Below are 22,674 nucleotides of genomic sequence, written 5' to 3'. Positions count from 1 at the left end.
CATATCCTTGCAACCCAAACTCATTAAATAATTTCCAAACTATGAAATACAGATCTGATTAAAGTTCAAATAGTGTTAAGATTGTAAACAGGCTGAACTTGTTATCAATTAAAAGAACCAGAGCAGGGTGTAGTGGCGCACACCTTTAAGTTAATCCCAGCACTCGGGAGGCAGAGGCAGGTGGATTTCTGAGTTCGAGGCCAGCCTGGTCTACAGGGTGAGTTCCCGGACAGCCAGGACTACACAGAGAAACCCTGTCTCGAAAAACCAAAAAAAAAAAAAAAAAAAAAAAAAAAAAAAAAAAAAAATAAATAAAATAAATAAATAAATAAATAAAAGAACCGGAAGCATCCACACTGCAGGATTGTAAAGGCCCGATGTTTGAAAGGCTTCACCGGAAAATTCAGTGTAAAAGTTAACGATTAAAGATGAAAACAAGGCACGAATGTATATTCCAACTAATTTATTCAAATGCATTAATGCTGCAGTAGCATGTGTAACAGATGAAGACACACCACTGTATTTGGAACCAGTCAAAGGAAGAGAAAAGGATATACTTTGCAGATCAATGGCTTCTCAGTGACAAAAACCAGAGGTGTATCCTGCAGAGAGAATCAGTCTCAATTCTCACTGAAATGACAATATTATCTAAGAACAGTGGAAAGGGCACAATAAGCGCATTCCGTCTAAATGACAGAATGTGAGCGTCCAATGAAAATCATTTGGAAGTATGAATCAAAGTGCAACAGTGTTTGATGAACTCCAAATTGTGTTCTATGTGAACAGAACCCCAAGGACTGTGCAAGCCAGCAGCCCTGAACATCAATATTTACTAGCTGGGTTCTCATGAGTAAACAATGAAGTAGCTGTTAGGACATTAACCTTTGGAAGTCTATATACAAAGGTACCATGGAGTAACTGACAGCTACCAAGTTCTCTTGTCAAACTAGATATGCAAATACACAATTTCAAATTCCAAGTTTCAATTGTTGTAGGAAATCTTAAGACAACTATCTGAAATAGCTTCTATCATTTTTTTAAAACTAATTTTCATACCCCCACTCCCAAACCCAGGGCAGGTCTCACTCTGTACACCCACCTAGGTTGTCCTGGAACTTGCTAAGTAATCCAGACTGGCCCCAAACTCCCAATCCTCCTGCCTTAGCCTCCAGTGCGGGAATTACATGTACATATCACCATAGTAAGTCCCAAAACAACTGGTTTTCATCTGGTGCTTGATTTCAAATGCTGTATGTGAATTTCTCAAAGCATTTTACATTTGGTTCCACACCATTACATATTATATATAATAGCAACAAACTGCCGTATTCAAATTATAGTTACTTCTAACAGTTCCACATCCTGTTTTGTTTCAGTTACCATTTAGAACTTAAAAGCTCCTACTGGTCTTCTGCTGACCTGATTCCAAATTCATTTAGGATCTCAGAAAGGGAGCAGAAAGTAAAGGGCTCCTCTGACAGGTCATTTGTACTAGCTTAGAATACTGGGCCCAGTTCTTGATGGTCTTAGCAATGCCCACTACACAATTCCCATTCCCTAGTACAAAGCAAACTCTCATTAGCACAACTGTTTGCCTGTATATAGATTTTTCTTATTCCAGTCCTCTGAGATATGACTGATCAATTTCTGCCTCCAAAGTGCTGGGGGATAAAGGGTGTGTACCACCGCCATCTAGCAAAAATTTTTTACTTAAAATACAGGACAAAGAATGCCAAAGCTACTGTCACCTTTCATGTGAGCTACCAATTCAATCAAGAAACTGGCTTGCTCTACTCCATGTGTCATAGTGCTAATTCCTAGAACGTCTGCATGAGATCATCCAAGTTCCCTGAGCATTCACATACATGGCTGCAGGAACATGACACAAGTTCTCTGGAAGAATACTGTCAAGGAGCTGGTGGCACTAAGGCATGACACTTAGCACAGTAGCTAACACTGTTTACCAGCCGTGAAGGGTTGGTATCAGTCTCCACCTGGCCACTCTCGCTGCTACGGTACAGACCTGCTCCTGTCTGAAGATGCAGAGGACAGGAGAATATCATTACCACGGCCATCAGCAGTTTCCTTGTCAAGCCACACCATACGTGATCTGTTTCCTTGTGGATACAGGAAATGGGACCACTGGCTGCCATACAGAGTATGTCCCTTAAGAGGACACTTTTAGGGCATGTTTGTGATAACCAAGACTTTCTTTGAAAGGGCCCATTTTCTTACTTATCTTCTAACTGCTTAGCACCACACTTCCTGGCACCTCTTGCCTCCTGGCGTGAAAGGCTTCAGTGTGAGGTGAAGACCGCACAGCTTCCCTTGGTGCTTTTTCAGGGACACAAGCAGAACAGAGTCACATTATTTTCTAAGAAAAACTTGATAAAAAGGGGACAATCAGAGCCAAAGTATAACAGAGATGGTAACAAAAACATGGAACTAAACCTGGCAAGCTTATCCATAACTCCTGCAAAAACATCAAAGAATTATTTCTGCATTTTCACCTCAATTAGTAATGAAAATTAAAATACAATGTGGAAACATGTTATATTACACCAATTAAAAATCAACTTAATGTGGCTTTCCTCTACCCTACTATTTATCACCAACTGTACTTACATTTACTGTGGGCCCATCTCTATACCACATCCATTCAAGTGCAGGTTAAAGCAGTTAACCCTTCTTCAGCCAAGGGCTTGCTATGTAGACCAGATGGGCCTCAAACTTAGAATTCTCCTGTTTCAGACTCCCTAGTGCATGGTATAGGTCATGATGCTTGGCTGTTCCTTGTGAATTTTATTCATTTTTTAAAAAAGATTTTGTGTGTGTGTATGGTATGTATGCATGCATGCATGCATGTATGTATGTGCAAATGCCCAGAGGCCAGAGACTGCAGCAGTCCCCTGGAGCTTGAATTATAGGCGGCCATGAGCTGCCTGCCCTCAGTGCTGGGAACTAAACTTGGAAGTGTTCTTACAACTGCTGAGGCAGTTCTCCATGTTTGAACTGAATATAGGCTACTTCTACTTTTTAAAAATTTACAAACCAAACCCAACCCAAAACAAACAAAAAACCCAAACCCCAAACCAACCACTTCTGCAAAAAGTAAAACACAGTAAAAAGCTGAAGCTATTGTCTGTATTTTGAAACTGATGATCTAAGTACTTAATGTGGAAGAAAACCAAAGACAAGCTCAGTCCATTCTGAGACAGAAACAGGTGAGAGGCTCAAAAAGACATTCTACAAGCTACTCATGACTGGGGTAAGTTCAGAAGGGTATCTATGCAGCTATGTAGGCCACACTGACCTTAAACTCACAGAGCTCTGTCAGCCTGTTCCTCCTAAATTTTGGAATTAAAGACAGATACCACCACACCTGGTGCTATATAGTTATTCTTGGTTTCCTTCACCTACACAAGTAAAATGGTTTTGGCTCAGCGTACTACAATAACACTAGTGCTGGATCTAGGCTGAGAGGTTGTGGAGAAATGTTTTACCCAGAAAGTCTTCCAGCTTGATCATAACTGGTTTTAACCTAGCAGGTCAAATATATGCCTGAGAAGGACAAAGAAGTAAAGAAAAATTCTCTTTTGCAATAGAAACTTAACCCTAAACACTGACAGTGGTGAAGGTCATGTGCTACGTGTGGGAGAAAATGACCTAAGCTTAGCTCACACCTGCTTCAATGTTGTTTTGCTAGATCACTTTTGTAAACCGCTCATATGAAGGGCTGGGTGTCATGAAGCTGATATGCACTAAATATGTATACACCAGAGAAGTCCATGACACAAGACTGGACAAATTCATTGTTTTAGAATGATTTTGAAGGTAATTAAGACCCTGCTTGGAGGCACAAATAATATTTATTTCAATGTTCAGTCAAGGTACGTAACCACATGAAATGAAGGCTTACAGACAGCAAATGTTGTCCTGAGTGCACGGCAGCAGCACTTCAATCCTTACAGAATCGACCCAGTACAGCACTGTACACCACCCAACAGCAACGTCTGCGTAGGCCAAACCCCACTGTGCTCCAACAGCCGACGAGGAAACGAGGAAGTCCTCTGGTAAAGTGCCCCACTGGGAGAGCACTGCAATGGCATTCCATCTGCTCTACAGACGCAGCTGATCATGAATACTCATCGGAGCCTCTGCAACCCCTCACAGCTTCACACACATGGCACAACTCATGTCACATTACTGAACACATCTTAAGAGCTTTCTTTCTTTCTTTTTTAAACAGTCCTGACTTTGGGTAAAGTAAAATGTCCCTTATATACAAATATATAAACCCTAACTACTAGCTTTTCAAAATCTCTAGTTCTGGTTCTAACACATCTTTAGAGAGGAAAGCAAGTTGTTCACTCACCTGCCCTTCCACCACATTAAGAAACAATGTGCTTTCAGGGAGGAGAAGCTCAGGCTGCTACTACTGTCTCGACCACATGCATGACCTTAGGTACTTCTTGGCGTCATTTACCTGTCCCTGCTTTAGGACAACCCAGCCTGTTACCCAGGAAATGTATCCAACCATTTACAAAAACAAAGTCTTACATGCACTTTACATTTAAAATCGTGGTCTTATTTACGTGTATATATTCATCCACGAGATAGGTACACACTAAAAATTATTGCCCCCAACATAAAAAATATATATTATTTCTTTCCTTTGTCATTTATGTATATAAATACTTTACTGAAGATGCATCATTCAAATAAACAAATGTAAAAATTGCTTTTTATAAAGTGTAGCTCTTTACTATTTAGCAATATAAAATGATTACAATATAATTAGTCATTAAAGAGCTAAATTCAAGAGTTGCAAACCATGACAGCAGTGAACAGTCCCTTGTACAAGAGTCCATTTGGAAAGAAGTCAAGTAAAATTTGCAACCGATTACATAAACACATGAGCCATGAGTGCAATAGGATGCACTACAGCCCCGCCTCCCCGGTGCTCTCTCTTGTCCGGGCTGGACACGGAACTTACTGCTCACTTTTTGGTGGTTCTTGTTTTCCATTAAGCTCTTGATCAACTCTGTTCAATGAAAAAACACAGCTATTTAAAAACAGTCATGACACTGGCAACTGGATGATTTCTTTCTGAAAACTACTTTTAGCACAGATGATTCCGTTAAAAAAACAAAGCTTTGCAAACAAAACAGATAAGTAGAAAAAAAAAATCAAGCAAACATTTCCCAAAAGGAACAGAATTTTTCTAAGCAACAGGACACTGGCAAGAATACATTGTCACTATTTTTTTTAAGACCACAGGATACTTTATGTTCACAGCCATAAACATTCTGAGAGCTGATAACTGATATAATTCCACTAAAGCAAGAAGTTTAGTGAGTAGGACTGCTGACAGAAAAATCAACTCTCTCAAAAATGATTGTTAACTGAAATTTAAATGTGTCATTTAAATCACCAACTGACCAATTAACATTTTTAAAATCCAGAACCAAATTGTGTCTTACAGAATAGCAACTATACTATTTTCTGGAATTCACTGGTACACTGTGTGTGAATGCTGTTCATTTATTATGAAAGTAAGCCATATGGACTCAACATTCAGAAGTATCTATAACAAGTTAAAAAATCTCACTGGATTAATGGTTGGTTGGCCAGAGGTACTAAGAAAATGTAGGCACATGGAGATGAGAAGATAATGTAACAGAACTGACTCTGTAGTAGCTTGAATGGCTGGTGTGAGATATATAAGTCACACTAGTACACAGCAGGATGGTTCTTTTTCACACCTGTTTCCATACCTACAATTACCTAAATATCTGTCAATCAAAAGTAAAAAGGCCAGAACTGTTGTAAAAATATATTATCTTGGCATCAAAGATTAGCTAATACTCTTGTTAAGGCCTATAATATACAACTGATTTTTTAAAGTATGAACTACTATTAAGAAGTAATTGTAGGCACTGTTGAAGCATGACAGCTGCCTGGCCACAGGACACCACATTTCAGAAAGAAAACAGGTAAAACATTTAAAAGGACTATACCTCAATCCTTAGTTCCTAGCAAATACTAGGAATGCCTGTCCAAGTTCCACTTAACAGATGCTTGCCACAACTAACCCTCCCCCCCAGTTTTATCTTAAACATATTTCTGTATTTAGAGATAATTAAATATTTCTCAAATCATCTTTTTAATACTAAAGGAAGTTTTATATGAATTAAGGGCTGAAAGACATCAGTAATGACACTACTGAGGAATGAACACAAGCACAATGGGAAACAATGCAAGATAAATGACTACATTTCTTTTTTTTAGCAGGGGAACATAGATTAAGTGAATGCTTTCAAATGACAAAAGTAAAACATTAAGTTTCACTTTTTACGTGATGCCTGGATTACCTATGACAGCTGATAAAATACTAAAACCTTTTTAAAAGGGGTATTACCAGCACATTTCCTCATCAGAAGCATTTATATATACAGGGTCCCCTCTTCCCCCTCTCTCAACCCCCCCCCCCCAGCTCCTGAAACTCACTATGTAGATCTGGCTGCCCTCAATTCACAGAATCTGCCAGTTTCTGCCTCTCAAGTGTTGTGATTAAAGGTATTTGCCAGCCCCAACTCCCAGTAAGTCATTTTAAAGTCTAGAAAGTAGGTGGCTTCCAACTACTATCTATAATTATCGATGCTATTTTGAGTTTCATCCATTTGTCAGGCATATACACAGCACTGCCTAGAGAAGCAGACCCTACTACCCAAGCTACTAGTTACATACTGCTTTACACAAGATTAGTGAATCTTGTTTAAACTGGAAAGTGCTACACAAAAATAACTCTTAAATGGTTAGCTGAATTCTCACCAAAAGAATCACACTGTTCAAAATTAAGACTACACCAGCAAAGATTCTAACTGGCCCCACAGATGGTTAAAGTAACATATGTACGTCTCTCATCTTAGTCTCTAAGATCATAGTAAGTGACATTTGCTAATGCTGTTGTTACAATTTAAAAATAAAATGAAATCTACTAACAGTGGGTGTGGTGGAGGAGAAGCACAAGCTCACAGTTGGATACTGAAGCAGAAGACTGTGAAAGAGAGGCCAGCCTGAGATACGGAGTAAGACCAGCTCCAAAACTAAACAAAAACTCCCGAACTAAACTATGAATAAATCAGGACCAAGGCTTTTCTAAACTACTATATAAAATGATAAACTATTTTATGCTCTGCCTTTCATCTTTATGCTAAGACATTAACAAATGAAAGGTTGTTACACTCAAAGCAGAAGTGTTCAAAATTAAATTTCAAGTAGAAAGCAGAGTGTTTAACTGTTAAATGGTACACTGAATTTAGGTATTTTATCACATGTAGAGTTTGACTGGTTAGCAGGCTATTTAAGCATATAGAGAAAATCAATGTTGGTTAGCCAAAGAGTATATGCATTGCAAATATAATCATCGACCCCAAGGGAATAAGCTGTTGCTTGAAAATGTCTGTTTATCTACTTCAAAAGCAAAATGCTAAAGTTTTCAAAGGCCTGGGATTTTAGCCAGGGCTCCCAGTCACTTCTCTGGGTTCAGCACACAGAGCAGGAGAGCTCTGATACGACACACACGTTAAGCATGCTCATATTGAGCACGAGGAGCTTGGGGTTTGCCCTGTCCTCGGCTCTGGGCGACATTTATATTTACAAATGCTAGTCTCTGTTTGCAAGCTAACCAACTAGCAGCAGGGTTAGTCTGTGCAATGCAAATGGACTAGTCTAGATGCAACCCAGTCAAGGTGTGCATGTACCTTTTTTGTCTCTTTTTAAACTTTTCTTCTTCATACCTTGGTAGGGAAGAGTTATTTCAGTAAATGCACATTTTGAGATTAAAAAAAAAAAAGACTGAACGTGTAACTGTGTAGGCACAAATATGAAATGCTAACATTTAACATGATGTAGTGACTACAAACCAACTTGGTAAATCTGGTTTGGAAATACTTAAGCCTAAACCCTGAGACCAACAGTAACAGTCAGAGAAATACTGCACCACAGCACTGTGATGCCACTGCTCAACCAACAGTCTCTCCAAGTCTCTTAGAAGGCAGGCGGAAGTGAACGATGAAACAGAAAATTCTAGTTTCTGGAAAATATTAAGACCAAGCTGATTTAATCAACAACTCGTTTCTTTAGCAATGAGTTCTTTCAGTAATATGATAAACTCACTCCATGTGAGAGTGTAATACGTCGAGCAGAAAAGTTACTCTACAGGACTGCCTTTTCAGGAAGTCATCTCTCGGACTGTAAACAGCACTTAGCGTACAGAAGGACTCATGAGTGGCCATCACCTCCAGTTCTGTAAACATGGTGCTGTGAGGGGAAGCTGTGGGGTTCCTTACAAACCCTGTGTTCTGGAATACCGTGAGAGGGAAAAGCATTCCCCTTGCCCACAACCAGGAAGGGAAGGAAAGCAGGGCAGACGTACTGTTTGATGCACTCTGGTATGCCGACATACTCCATGGGAACAAGCTCTGCCAGCTCGGCCAAGTTAAAGACGTATCTGATCTTCTGACTGAACTTTGAACTGGGGAAGAAAACACAAAACAATTATCTCCGTACTTCTGACTCATAAATCTGACATTTAAATACAAGATACTTTTTTTTTAAATGGACACTCAGAAAATTACCTGATAAATGGTCGTGTAACAGCCAGAAGTGTTCGGATAAACCAAGAGGGGTGCACAATGATTAGAGACTTAAGGTTTTTCCTTAATCTGAAGACAAAAAGAAAAAAAATTATACAAAATTTCTACAAATTATAGCACAAAAAAGTTAGATATAAATAAGTATAATGCAAATTTGTACAAAATAGATGGAAAAAAAAGTCACCAACAATTTTCATTCAAGTGTAACATTCTAAAGACAAGAAAATACATTCCTGAGTTCTAAACATCCCTCCGATGCTGTGAAATAGAGTTTATTTAATTTGTCCAAGTTCATGGCTTACTTTGTCTGCTTTCAAATGCCTGCTAGCATTTCCTCCTCCGGCAAGGAAAGCTGATACTGAACATGAAAGAAAGTAAACCATCTTTTTCTGTTCAAATCTAGGGAACAAGTGGCATTTGCTTCTAATATCATGAAAAGCACTAGCTTGTAAGGGGGATGGGCAGAGAAAACCAAAGGAGTGAGCCAGGAGTCAGACTCAATAACACTTTGAAATTTAAAAATGTTCACTATAAAGTAAAAGCTTCTTTTTAGATATTTGTATGTATTAAAAAAAAAAACAATCACAGAAGATAGTGAACATGTTTTCCTAGGGGAAAAAAACAAACCCTATTAACAAGTCAGGGTAAACCACTTGAATCAACGAAGGCAACACTGAACCATTAGCAAGATTAGAGTTGCTTGATTGGTGTGGACAAATGAGTCTCAAGATAACACATTTTTAGTGATTGTTTTAAAAAACTATAGCTGGAAACCTGAGAGATGGCCTAGTTGGTCCAGTGCCTGCAGTGTAAGCATGGGGACCCAGGTCTCATTCCCCAGAACCCAGATAAAAAAGAAGAGAATGGTGTGGTACATAATCTCAGTGCTGGAACTCTCTAGGTACCTGGCTTATCAGCTCGAGGTCTGAGCTAGAGACTGTCTCAGCAACAAAGAGGCCAGCATCTGAGTAGTAAGCTTAGTGACTCCTGACGTCTACACAGAACTTGTGCACCTGCACTGGCCCCACAGGACAGTACACAGCAGAGGGACATTGTCCAACCTTTTCCAAGATGAATACTAAATAATGTGTTCTAAACGGCATAAGGAAGAATGGAGAGCAATCTTGTGTGTTTTGAAGAATTAAAGTCATTCTTACTAAAAGCAGACTCAAGTTACTCGCCATGACATTGTTAAGGGCCATCTTTAAAAAAATAAAAACATTCAGAAGTTGACAAGTAAAACCGAAGAAATTGATGTTATCTTTAAATGGCAACAGAAAGAATACTTTAATCTAATAAAACTACTGTAAAAATCTCTCAGCCAGGTCTACATCACCGTCTATCAATTTGCTGGTAGCATCTCCTGAGCCATCCCAAACTGGGCATTTTTCTTCGAGTTGTCGCACCATTTAAGTAAATGATCATGTAGTTCTCTGCTACCAACAGCTCTAAAGTGCCAATAACATATCTATAAAAACAAATTAAGTATATGTCTTAGACATCACCATTCAGGACCGAACAGACTCCCAAATAAACACAGTTCCCCCCCTCTTCCACAGTAAGAGCAAGCACGAGCAGTAGGTGATGGTGGGACTATTTAAAACAAAGTCACAACAAATCCTGCAGCCTGCATGGCACTGTGTGTGGTCAGGGGACAGGTGGGACTAGGCACTGCATGCTCGGCTTCTCTCTGTGTATACTCGAGAGCTTCACAGTACAAAATGAAAAACTTCACTAAGCCAAGAAAAAAGAGTGGCTTGTCAGCTCACAAGGTCAAGTCCCAGGGATATAAGTAATTTAGTCATATAATATTGAGATGGTCAGTTACCTTTTTAAGCAATGTTTCCAAATACTAAAGTTGGATGAGATAATCTATACTAATTTTAAAATGCAACTTTTTTCCACCGAGTTGGAAAATATAGTTCCATAATGCTAAAAAATGAAGACCTGGGGACTCAGAAGTAGGGTGACTTCTATATGTTGTTACTGTTATTGCCTGACGGAATATATATATATACACACACATACACATACATACACACACATATGCATGCATGCCAGGCCAGAGCAGTCACTGAACTGTATCCCCAGTTCTTCTTGACATTTTATTTTGTCGCAAGGTCTCATTCGGTTGCCCAGGCTGACCCTAACTTTGATCTGTATAGAGTGTGGACATGCCATCAACTTGTGATCCTTTTCCCTTCACCTCCTGAATAGCTGATTATTGGCCTGTACCATCAAGCTGGCTTCTTTCTTCTAGTTTTCACAAGACTTGCATAAATTATGAGTCTAATCAGTTCAGAATTCTGTTCAAACATCTTGTTAAGATACAGTTCCTTAGGAAGGCAGTGGTGGCTCATGCCTTTAATCCAGCACTCAGGAGGCTGAGGCAGGCAGATCTCTATGAGTTCAAGGTCAGTCTGGGCTACAGAGTGAGTTCTAGGACAGCCAAGGAGACACAGAGAAACTATCTTGAACACGGCCCCCCAAAGCCATACTTACTTAAAGAGATTGTCCATCAAATATCTATAGTTAGGCTGACCACTCTCAGGCATGAAACAGACAGCAAATACAACAATGGCATTTAAGCCGTCCCCATAATATCCTGGGAAGAAGAAAGAAGGGTAAAAAGTCTTTGGCATAACTTTATTCTATAGGATTATCATTTTTAACTCTGTATATGTGACTGCAGAGCTTCCAGGTGTACAATGACTATAGGGCTGACCAAGAGATGCAGCTGGCAAAGCAAACTAAGTAGGAACAATTTTATAAAAAAAGCTCATCTGGCCAGATTATAACACATTTTATCCAGAGTGAACTGCACTCTGACCAGGAACATGTGAACACTATTTTGCACAGCACCTAGGAGAACTCCTAAACTGTATGGTCAGAATAACAGAGTGACAGCTTACAGTTTTTGACTGACCTGCAAGTCTCCTAGGGGGAATGGACAATTTTTGTGTATCTCCAAAATGAAACAAACAGTGCTCCACTGAGCTAGGTGAGTTGTGAATGAAAAGCTGAAGTCAAGTCAAGCTTCCCAAAGCCCAAGAGGAGGCTTGTGTCAACACAACAGCATCTCAGTCACATACCAAACTGCAAACAACTCCACAGCCAACACTGTAGCGATGCACACAGTTTACCTGGGCCATGAAATATTCAGTGTTAGAGAATAAGCTAAGCCATGGCATGGATGTAGCTGCTTAGAAGCATGCTGAATGCCGAGGAGTGCACGCTGAGACCAGTCACACAGCGTTCCTTAAGAGGCAAAGCTGGCTGTGGGCTAGATTGTGAGCAGTGCTTATTAGAGAGGATGGACTCACTGGAAAGGTGTAGAGATTAAAGTTAAATGTTCTATGTGAGTGTGGATTATACCTATGTGTGCATATATGTAAATGTTTAAATATACTGAGAGACATACAAGCTTTTGTTGAAAGTCATCTAACTGTATTAGTTAAGTAAACTAAGATAAGTCACATGTAAATGCTTGCAAAGGGTTCAAGAAACTAACTTCTTTTGAGTAGTAAACATACAGGGTGAAACTACTCTACTTTAAAAACTTAGAGTAAACATGTAAAAATACTGTTTAAAAGTTATTTGTAGGCGGCCATAGAGGCCATAACAATGTACCGAATCCCATGGAACTGGAGTTGCAGATGGCTGAGAGCTATCATGTGGGTGCTGGGAACTGAACTTGGGCCACTGGAGGAGCACCCAGTAATCTTACTGCGGACACATCTTCCCAGCTCCTATAGAAGTAATTCTTAGTTGTCCTTTTATCATTTTACTTCAAACCTTCCTAATCCTTGGGCTGGAGAGACTGCTCAGCAGCTAAGAGCACTGGCTGTTCTTCCAGAGGACTCAAGTTTGATTCCCAGTAACCACATGGAAGCTCACAACCATTTTCTAACTCCAGTTCCAGAGGATTTGCTGCCCTCTTCTGGCCTCCATGGAGACAGACATGAGATACCCAAGTGGTGGTGTCTAGACATACATACAGGCAAAACACACATCTACATTAAAAAAAATTAAAACAAAGTATTAAACCTTTGATATCAAAATGTCTGAGAATCTTTCTTTTTCTTTCAAAACAAGCTACTATGTCTAGGCACATTTTTGACAGCGTTAGATTTTGGACATTGCATGTAAAGACCCAGAGGGCCGCCCTAAGCCTCACCTCCATGGCTAATAACTTTTTTGTAGGGCTCGATCGCCTTCATGTCCACCCTGTGGTCCTGCTCTCCAATCCTGAACATGCGCCAGCGGCGTCCATCGCCCTTTTCTTCTGTGGCTGTGTACTCAGTAATCGAGCCTTTCCTAATGACTTCAGTAGTTTTGGGTTTGGGAAGATCATCTGTTAAAATAAAAGGCTTTTGAATCACAAACTGTTATTTACACAATAACAATCAAAACTGTATGTTAACCACTTTCCTATCGAGATTACTCCAAGTGTTTTCTGTTTCCTTCCTGGTGTGCTCTGGGCTCCCCAGGCTCGCCTCACACTTGTGGGCTCAGGTGATCCTGCTTTAGTGTCCAAGCATCTGGGAGTACAGGTGCACACCACCATAACAATTATTTACAGAGAATCTTCAATATATAAGCTGACATCATCACCTTTATAACAAGAAAAGGCTTGTTCTTACTTAAGGCCAATTTATGTCTTTAAAATCAGTTTACTTAAACTTTCTACTGCCCAATTCAACAAAGCACCAAGTTACAGTGCAACATTTACATCAGGCGTAGGAAAGACAGAGCAATCGGAATCTTACTACCTCGCATGCCTTTCCAGATTTCATTCAGGACAACAGTGTCCATCAGAGTTACTAATACATCTTACTTCTAGTAACTATCCGAGAGCCAACAGTTTTAGCACATACACTAATTACAAAACACTGTAATACAAGATAGAAAGTGGTTAACTACTCAGTGATCGTTTTCCCTTTGATCAGTTTTATAAAGCAGACATGTACTTCTGAAGAACACATGCAAAAATTTAGGTAAATTAACATTAGCCAAAGCTCCAATGATTATGTGTAATTTATGTTTGCAGATTGCAGGTTAGTTGATTTAAAATGAAGTAATGATTTTTAAAACTTTAGTATGCCAGTCCTTACCAAAAGATGGGGGGAAGGGAAACCTACTGCATGTTAGTTGTTTCCAAGACAAAGCTGTTAACGGAAAATATCCTTCCAGGAAATGACTACAGCAGCATTAAGGAGAAAAGAGACAAAACACACAGGCAGAAAACTATTTCAGTGTCTGTATAAAAGATTGCTTCTTACTGGGCTGCTTATTGAACCAGTAAAACAGGGAAGGGGAAAAAAAAAGAACAAAAGCTACAGAGTATCACTCTTCATTACCTATTGTCTATCTCTTTTAAGTACAGTTTTGTTGCAAAATTCACTTTAAAGATGAAACAAAAAGATTATTAATATCTGTCTAAATCTCACAATCAACTACTGCCTAGTTCTAGAACGCACACAAAACAAAACATACACCAATGCCTCTGCACACCAACTGCTTACAATCGCAGTGCCACACTGGGGCTAAGCACTCACTACTTCAAGGCGCAGCTTTCTAAGTACAGCCTCCTCAGCACCTTCTCTGCCGGTGCTTAGAGAGTTATTGTTATTATTTGTGACAGGATCTATGTCGTCCTGGATGTCACTGAACTTACTACGTAGACCAGGCTAGCCTGGAATTCAAAAGATCCTTCTGCTTCGGCCTCTGGAGGACTGGGGTTAAAGGGATGTGCCACCATGCCCAGCTCCATAGGTGATTTTTAGCATATTTTTTTAATATGTCTCTTTAGAGGACTCCCTGCCCCACCCCGCCCCCAGATTGACTGACAAGAATATACTAGAATATTAGGCAATACTTTGGAAGCAACTATGAAAAATCAAAACTATACAATATTGGGCAAGTAAGGAAAAACAAAACTAAACTAAAAGAAAGCTACCTTCATAATCTAGTCTTGAAAACTTCAAGTACTTTCAGAATCTTCTACTTTAGAAACAAATTTAGGAACTGCAGAAAAAATAACATATTTCAAACAAAATCCTTCAATGGATTTTAGCAGGCTTTATGTTAAGATTTGGCCATATCATACTTCTCCTAAAGAGAACACCATGGTAAACACTATGCAATATAAACATTCATTCACAAAGCTCATATAAAAAGAGTGAATTACCTTCCCACTCAAACTCATCACTGTTCTCTGATGGGGTGTCTAAGCCTTCCAGGTCAACCTCTCCAGCTTCATCCAAATCATCGGACCACAGAGAGTCTTCACCAGGATCCAGGGTCAGGCTGATGTCTGGGGCCATCAGTTTCTTCCTTACTTTGTTCCCATTAACTTCTAAGGAGCCTGAAATTGGAAACAAGGAAGAAGACTGGGCTACTCAGATGCTCCATTTCACAGAGGAACATTTTAGTCACTTCACTCTTGAGAAAAACATTTAAAAGAAAATTCCAAAATATTCATTAATAAAACCTGGTTGTGATCACCGCTGCTGCTTTCTAAAAGAAGATACATTTTTATTCTATTTGTTTTAATTTTATGTATATGGGTGTTTTGCTTGCATATATGTCTGTACACCACTTTTGTGCAGTGCCTAAGGAGGCCAGAAGAGTTCCAGGGAAACTGGAACTGGAGTTACAGATGGCTGTGAGCTACAATGTGGATGCTAAGAACTGAACCTGGGTTCTTTGCAGGAGCAGCAAGTGTTCTTAATTGCTAGGCCACCTCTCCATTCCCAATTTATTTTTAAGTATGTATATGCATGTGTGTCTCTGTGTGGTTATATGCACCTGAGTGCAGTGTCCACAGAGTCCAGGAGAGGGTAGCGGGCCAGGAAATTAATTAGAAGTACCATGAGATGTCTGAGTGGACTTGGAGAATGGCACTCACTGTCTCTTCTTAAAATAATTATTTACTACTGCTTCTTTGTCAAGAGATCAAGAATGTACCAATTTCCTTTTAAACAACAGAGGCCGACTTTATAGTCATTTATTAAATAGTCTTTTGCTCTTTGTAAAAATTTTGAAAACCAAAGGTTTATTTTTTATAAAGTTAAATTTCTCAAGGATTCCAAAATTTGTCCTTTGACCCCTCTCTATCAGGAAATAGAAAAAAAAAAGCTCAATGTTGTTGGTTTCTCTCTCTCTCTCTCTCTCTCTCTCTCTCTCTCTCTATATATATATATATATATATATATATATATGTAGAAAGAAATGTACTTAAAAGTACCACAAAGTCTTACCAGGCTGTCTGTCTGGATCAGTTCCATCTAGTGTATCTGCTTCAATGCTGTCATCTTCTGGTAAAGGTCTAGAAGACAGAGACAAGCTCTTTAACCCAGAAATTAAAAGCAATTCTTTTGACAAAGATCCACTAAAGTGTCACAGTTATAAGGACTAAACCTATGTTTCATAAGTTCTACAAACCAGCTTGTTGTGCGTGTGTGTGTGTTGAGGTCAAAGATAATCTCAGATGTTCCTTAGGGGCTGTCTACCATTTGAGACAGCATTTGTCACCAGCCTGGGATTAATCAAATAGTCCAGGCTAGCTGGCAGGCTGGCCTGGGGCTCTGGTCTCCATCTCCACAGTGCTGGGGTTACAAGTAGACACTACCATGACTGGCACTCTATTCATTTATGCAGAGAGCTGACAGCCCATTCCTCCAAAACCAAAGACTTTAGCTTAAAGCACAGCTCCCTAAAAACCTGAAGTTGAAATGATTAAGACAAATATGAAAAGATAACCAGCCACATATTTGGTGGAAAATAACTTTCATTTCCTAGTACCCAGTGATCACTTGGAACCTTCTTTTTAAAAAGTCCAACATTCAAGAGCTGACATTTCATTAAAGAAATTCTGATGTTTTGTTCTAAATCCGTTTAATAAAAAGTACTGCTCACATTGGAAAATCTTCATCCTGCCATTCTTCCTTCAGCTCCACACCTTCCATCCTCAGCCTAGACTCAATGTCAACTTCCAGCTCCTGGCAATCCAGGCAGCCAAGGTCCTGGGGGAGAAAGGGGAGGAAGAAAGATGAACAACAGTTTCATTTCCACTTTGCCCTTCATCTGCTGCAAAGGTGCAGCAATCTCTCCTGAAGCTCACATCTCCGTGCCAACAGCCCCAGCGGCTTTAGTTCAGTAGTCTGGTTATGAAACTTGACCTACTGCAGATAAATGGTGTCTCTCGCATAGAGTAGTAAATCAGCCTCTGCCCTCTGCACAGGGGTAGGACTAGAGGCGCACTAGCATGTTCCATGTACATGCCTACTCACCAGAGTCTGCCCTCTGCACAGGGGTAGGACTAGAGGCGCACTAGCATGTTCCATGTACATGCATACTCACCAGAGTCTGCCCTCTGCACAGGGGTAGGACTAGAGGCGCACTAGCATGTTCCATGTACATGCATGCTCACCAGAGTCCAGTGCTATGCAGTGTCTACAGCTCCTTCTCACCACTTCTAGGTCACTTAGAGTCTACTCAGGCGCTTGTCCAGTGGAGGAACTGTACTGATTTCTGATGTACTTCCCATTTGTACCATGCCTCTCTTGTAGAGCTCACTGCTCCAGCTACTGATGCTGTCACATATGCAACTATCTATTTTAAGTCATGCCCCAAAGTTTAATCTTGGTTTTTCTGCACTGACTCACCTTCTGTCTGACAGAGTAAGACAGCTGAGGTACGGTATAAGTCATGAAGGGAGGCTAGAGAGATGGCTCACAACCACTTGAGACCGCAGTTTCGGGGGGGGGCTATACACCCTCTTTTGACCTTCAAGAGTATGGCATGCATGTTGACAAAACACTCATACATAGAATACAAAATAAACAAATCCTAAAAAAGTCATGACTATTAGTCGGTAAAAAGTACCACAAAAACAGCTGGCAAATCACCGCAGCAGAGGTCCTCTGCCTGTCAACTCCTTACATCAGTAACCAACAGAGCAAGTCTCTACAGAGCACTGACACACAATTCTCTATCCCTGAGACACACCCTTGCCCCTTAGTGTAGGCTGTCTTCAAACTTGTGACCTTTCTGTTCCTGCCTCCTGAGTTCTGGGACCACAGGTATTGGCCAGAATGCCTAGCTTCGAGTTTGTCTTAAGAGCCACACAGCATAACTGGAACTACAAAAACAGATAAATAAAAACAAAACCAAAGTAGTAGTAGCTCCAAGTGGTTGACACAGAAAAAGGGCAGCACACAGAAACAGCACACCAATGCCCTTCTCTACTCTAATACCCGATTTTTTAAAACCATGTACAAAAAGACAAAACAAAACAAAAACTAACCAACCAAAAAAACCCAAAAAACCAAAAACCCAAAACCTTTCTAATAAATGAGAACCATTCACATTCATATCAAATGATATTCTAAAAACAAACTAAAGGAAATTAAATCCCTGAATTGTTGTTTCATATAGCAAACTACCTTCATTCCTCCAATGACTAGAGCCTCTACCTCCCAGCTTGAGTCCTTACTTATACTTAGGAACGTCTCAAAGGGCCAATGTTTTAATAAATCTTTTTATTAGTACAGGGGAAAGGTAGCGTGCCAACTTTCTGTTACTGAACTATTTGCTGGGTAAACAACCAGAATAGCTCCCATGGTCTTGTCTACCTTTCTACTGGGTGCTGGGGGTGGGTGAGGAGAATTACAATAGTCTGGGTATCTTTTTCAAATAACCAGAAAAAAAAATCTCAGAAGTAAGCAGGAACTGACAGTTGTAATCAATACACTAATCTCAGCACAGTGCTCAGCACATTATAGGCTTCACAGCGAGGACACCAGAACTGGCAAGCCTGGGTCAACCCCTTAAGCTTCTTTTGCTTTCTGAACTATATAAAGAGTTATGAGTTTCCCTAAAAAATATTATGAGAATACTTTGTAAGAACATAGATACATGCAATATAAATTACTGTTGGTAAAATTATTCTTTATTTGTAAGAAGAAACGTTTCTCTCATGACATGCCTCTTAGCTGCTGTATTACTTGAAAACTACTTCCAAACTGTGGAGGCTCAGGCTTGTAACCTTAGTACTACAGGAGGATTGCTGTTGAGATCGAGACTAGCCTAGGCTATGTAGCTAGATCCTTGTCTTAACATGACTGAAACAAAAAGGGGGCTCCTTATATACAGGGCTGTAATCCCTGCTACCTCAGAGGCTGAGGCAGGAAGTCTGCATGTCAGACACTGCCTGCTCAGCATCTGGGGCCCTGAGTCCCATTCTCAGCAGCACAAGCAAACATGGAAAGCCCAAGTCCGTGAGCCCTTGCAGGCAACTTCCTCAATTTCACTCTAATGTTTTCAGTCATGTGCGGTTCACACATCTCCATACATTATCATGGACTTTTAGTTATGGGGAGGGACGATTATCTAGGCCAGTTAAACAAAGAAGGAACAGAGAGAAACAGACTAACTCCACCATTTCACCAAGAAATGGGGGTAGCAGACTAGGTAGATAAAAACAAAGTCAACAATTGAGTTTTGTTCTTGGAAGCACTTTATCACCAAGCAGCCGTAGGAACAGGAAACAGTGAGAAAGGCGCTGAAATATGCAGCACTGCTCTGGAGGGAATCTGGATGCCTCTGACTCCCAAGTCCACCGCCTTCCCAGTTTTGCTTTTAGAACTTTAAAATGTTAGAATACAGACACAGTACTTTAATACACTACTTGACAGAATAACATACTTCCACAGAAATAATCTGATAGCTGGGTATCTTGTTAGCATCTCTTCATGGCAGTTATATGTGGCAGTCATAATGCAATCAACAGCCTCTGATCCTAGTCAGGTTAAAAAAAAAAAATCAAACCAAACACGATGGATTCCTCCCTACACAACTTCTGAGGGGAGGTGTGAATCCAACCACACTAAAGAAGGGAAGCCACGAGCAATTTAGGAAGGTGAACAGAATTAAGTATTTTGACCTATGTCGGCTGTGACATGCTTCCATGGTAACTGTACTGTCATGTACTTTAAACACTGCTGCTGGAATAGGTGCAAGTAACTTCTGTGCTCGCTGAAAGCAAACAGAGGCAGAAAGTCTGCACTTGCACAAGAGGTTCTGCTTGATTTACTTTTATGTATTATGAGCAGGCTATACGCCCCTGAAGACTAAGCACACGGGAACCCCTGGACAAAGCCTTCATTCTTGCTTGTCATTGTCAAAGGTATGACTATACCCCTGTAAGAGTCTATCTTCTTAAAGCACACATGCGCATGCGCACACAGAGGGTGGGCAGGTTAGTGGTGTGTGCTTTGGCAGGAGAGTGGAAGTCAAATTACAATTTTCCGGCGTGGTTCTCTCTGTCCACTTTATTCCGAGGCAGGATCTCTCTTCTACTTTCTTCGATTGCTTCATGCTCCCAGTTTAGCTGGCCAGGAACTTCAAGAAGTTTCTCTTGTCCCCTCCTCCCATCTTGCCATAGGACTGCAGGGATTACAGCTGGCTTATGTGGGCTCTGGGAGTCAAACTCAGGGGTTCAGGCTTTCTAGACAAGTGCCCTTACAGACTGAGCTATCTCCCTTAGTATGATCATGTAGGGCTTTCAAGAACAAAATGCTTCCACAGCAACGTTCACACATGTGCACACACACAACCAGCAAACTAGAATGGTGCTAACTTCTCTCAGAACTGTTAAAAACATAGCATAGGCTAAACACCTAGAATACATTTATTAAACTATCAGTATGCAGAAGGTATTAGAGATGTGTTGGCACCTTTAAGTAGACCAAACTCTAACACCTGATCTCAAACAGTCTGCTTGTTAGAAGCTGGTTATAATGCCAAGTCAGGACTATCTGTGATATTGCTTGCTTGCTTGCTTGCTTCGTAGGATGTAATCTTAGCATAAGACCTTGAATACTGCCAGCCGAAGCCACTCTTGGTCTAGAAACATAGCCTTTTGTTCTCAGATGTCCCCTTCTCTCATCGCTACAGAGAGAACAATCAGGACCACTGCCCCAAAGAGTATTTCACCTTTACTTCTCTACCCATTAAAAACTAATGAGTAGTTAGAGCGTCAGTGCCCAACAGGTGTGAGTGTCGTGGTTTGTATATTCTTGGACCAGGGAGTGGCACCATTTGGAGGTGTGGCCTTGTTGGAATAGGTGTGTCACTGTGGGTGTGGTCTTAAGACCCTCACCCTAGTTGCCTGGGAAGTCTTCTACTAGCAGCCTTTGGAATGAAGATGTAGAACTCTCAGTTCTGCCTGTGCCATGTCTGCCTGGATACTGTCATGCTCCCACCTTGATGATAATGTACTGAACCTCTGGACCTGTAAGCCAGCCCCAATTAAAATGTTGTTTTTTTATAAGACTTGCCTTGGTCATGGTGTCTGTTCACAGCAGTAAACCCCAAACTAAGACAGTGAGGTCGAATGCAATGTCATTAGCCATTTAGCTTAGACAAGAGGCAAAAGACAGACCCTATGTCCTGATCCCCAGATCTATAACAAACCTGTCTGTAAAACCAAATGTGGTTATACTTAAGGGTGAAAGGTCCTGCGATGCCTAAAGATGTAAGTATGTTGGTTTATGGTAATTCAGTCCCTACGCTATGCACATGTCACATTTCCTAGTCCAGCAAGTTAGAAAAGACCTAAGAATGGCATTGAGAGATAGAGATTGATTAAGAACCAAGCCAAAAAAATAATGTGCGAGGCAACCAAACATTGGTAACTTCATGTATGGGTAACTAAACTAGATAACTTCAACTCTAACTTTGAAGGAACACCCACTCATGAATTACAGAGTTTCTACAAGTGAAGGCTAGAGGAGTGGGTCAGTAGTTAAGCATGCTTGCTGCTCTTCACAGGAGCCTATTTCGGTTCCCACCACAACAGCCTATAATGCTAGCAGCTCCAGGGGTTCCGATGCCCTCTGCAGTCGCCTATACCACATGACAAGACACATTAAAAAAAAAAAACCTTTGAGAAAAAAAACCCTCTACAATTAAAGGATTCTAATAAATCATAAGAAAACGTGCATTTCATTGAAGATGGGAATTCAAGTATAAGGGAAAACATCCTAATTAAAAGTGACGCAAAAGAAAGCAATACTAAGATGCAATTGCAGATGAAAGGCACTTTTATAGAAATACTTTGATAAACACTGCAAAAGTTGTGTCCTCATAGAGTTCCTAGGACAAAGGAAGTTTCGAAGTAACGTAATATAGATCCAAATAAGTTTCTGCTTGAACGTGAACAGACTTAGGAAGAATTCTCCAGTGGCATCGCATGCATACAGCAATCCAAAGCATCCTAGCCGGTATTTAAATGAAGAGGTTAAGTGTCTGAGAACAGCCAAGGATCAGGCATTGACGTACACACCCTACAATAGGATATCACACTCAGGAAGGTTCAAGAGAGCCCTGATGACTTATAGGATGCTGTCTGTGTATGCTGTCTGCGTCCATCCCCCCGAGGCTATGGGGTGCACTACACGCCCAAGTTTCTTTGTTCTGCTCTGGACTGACGCCGGTTAGGAACACGGAACAAACGAGGCTAGGGGAAGCCAGGAACCGGGAGGTTCCGCTCCAGGCTTTCGGGCCACAGACGGAAAAAGGAAGGGGGCGAGAGCCTGGCACCAGCGTCCGAGGCAGGGCGGGGCCCGGCAGCGCTCGGACCCGGAACGCGAACGCGCCAGTCCACGGCCGCCACCCCCGCCTGGCCTGGCCGATCCTCCCGCAGCCCTCCGGCTGTGCCGTAGCCCGGCCCGCTACCCAAGCCGTGCTCACCCCGGAGGAAGCCGCGGCCCCCTCGTCCTCTTTGCCCCTCCAGGCCGGCGACGTGGGGCTGACGGCCAGGTCGCAGAAAGCGGCGCCGGGCAGAGCCCGCTGCCCTTGGTCGGCTGTGGAGACGGGGCCCAGCTTTTCCCGGACGATCTTAGTTGCAGTCCGGGCGGCTGCAGCTGACCCGGATTCAGTGCGTACGCCCCGGCGGAAGTGACCACCTCCGGACCGGCGCCGGGCGCGGCCGAGGGAGGAAGCGGGG

The 22,674-nt window shown here is 41.2% G+C and overlaps 1 protein-coding gene across 5 annotated transcripts; it reads right to left on the bottom strand.

Moving 5' to 3' along the window:
• Window positions 1-448: 448 nt before the first annotated feature.
• Bnip2 (BCL2/adenovirus E1B interacting protein 2) lies at window positions 449-22,670 on the bottom strand. 5 transcript variants are annotated; one of them, NM_016787.4, is made up of 11 exons: window positions 22,419-22,642; window positions 16,581-16,687; window positions 15,923-15,990; window positions 14,851-15,027; window positions 12,838-13,014; window positions 11,163-11,265; window positions 9,997-10,128; window positions 8,643-8,729; window positions 8,441-8,539; window positions 7,767-7,802; window positions 449-5,044 (listed from the first exon to the last, which is right to left on the bottom strand). In NM_016787.4, the coding sequence occupies exons 2-11, from the start codon at window positions 16,628-16,630 to the stop codon at window positions 4,993-4,995; spliced, it is 981 nt and encodes a 326-aa protein (NP_058067.2). In that variant the 5' UTR covers window positions 16,631-16,687; window positions 22,419-22,642; the 3' UTR covers window positions 449-4,992. The 5 variants fall into 5 exon arrangements, with proteins under 5 accessions (NP_058067.2, NP_001008239.1, XP_006510854.2 ...); XM_006510791.4 differs by having other exon boundaries at window positions 3,851-5,065; window positions 22,419-22,670; NM_001008238.3 differs by lacking the exon at window positions 7,767-7,802.
• Between the last annotated feature and the right edge of the window lie 4 nt (window positions 22,671-22,674).

This window comes from Mus musculus, chromosome 9 (assembly GCF_000001635.26).
Source record: "Mus musculus strain C57BL/6J chromosome 9, GRCm38.p6 C57BL/6J".
Lineage (NCBI taxonomy): Eukaryota > Metazoa > Chordata > Mammalia > Rodentia > Muridae > Mus > Mus musculus.
Note: the sequence above shows the minus strand (reverse complement) of the source record. Positions and strands in the feature narration are given on the sequence as shown.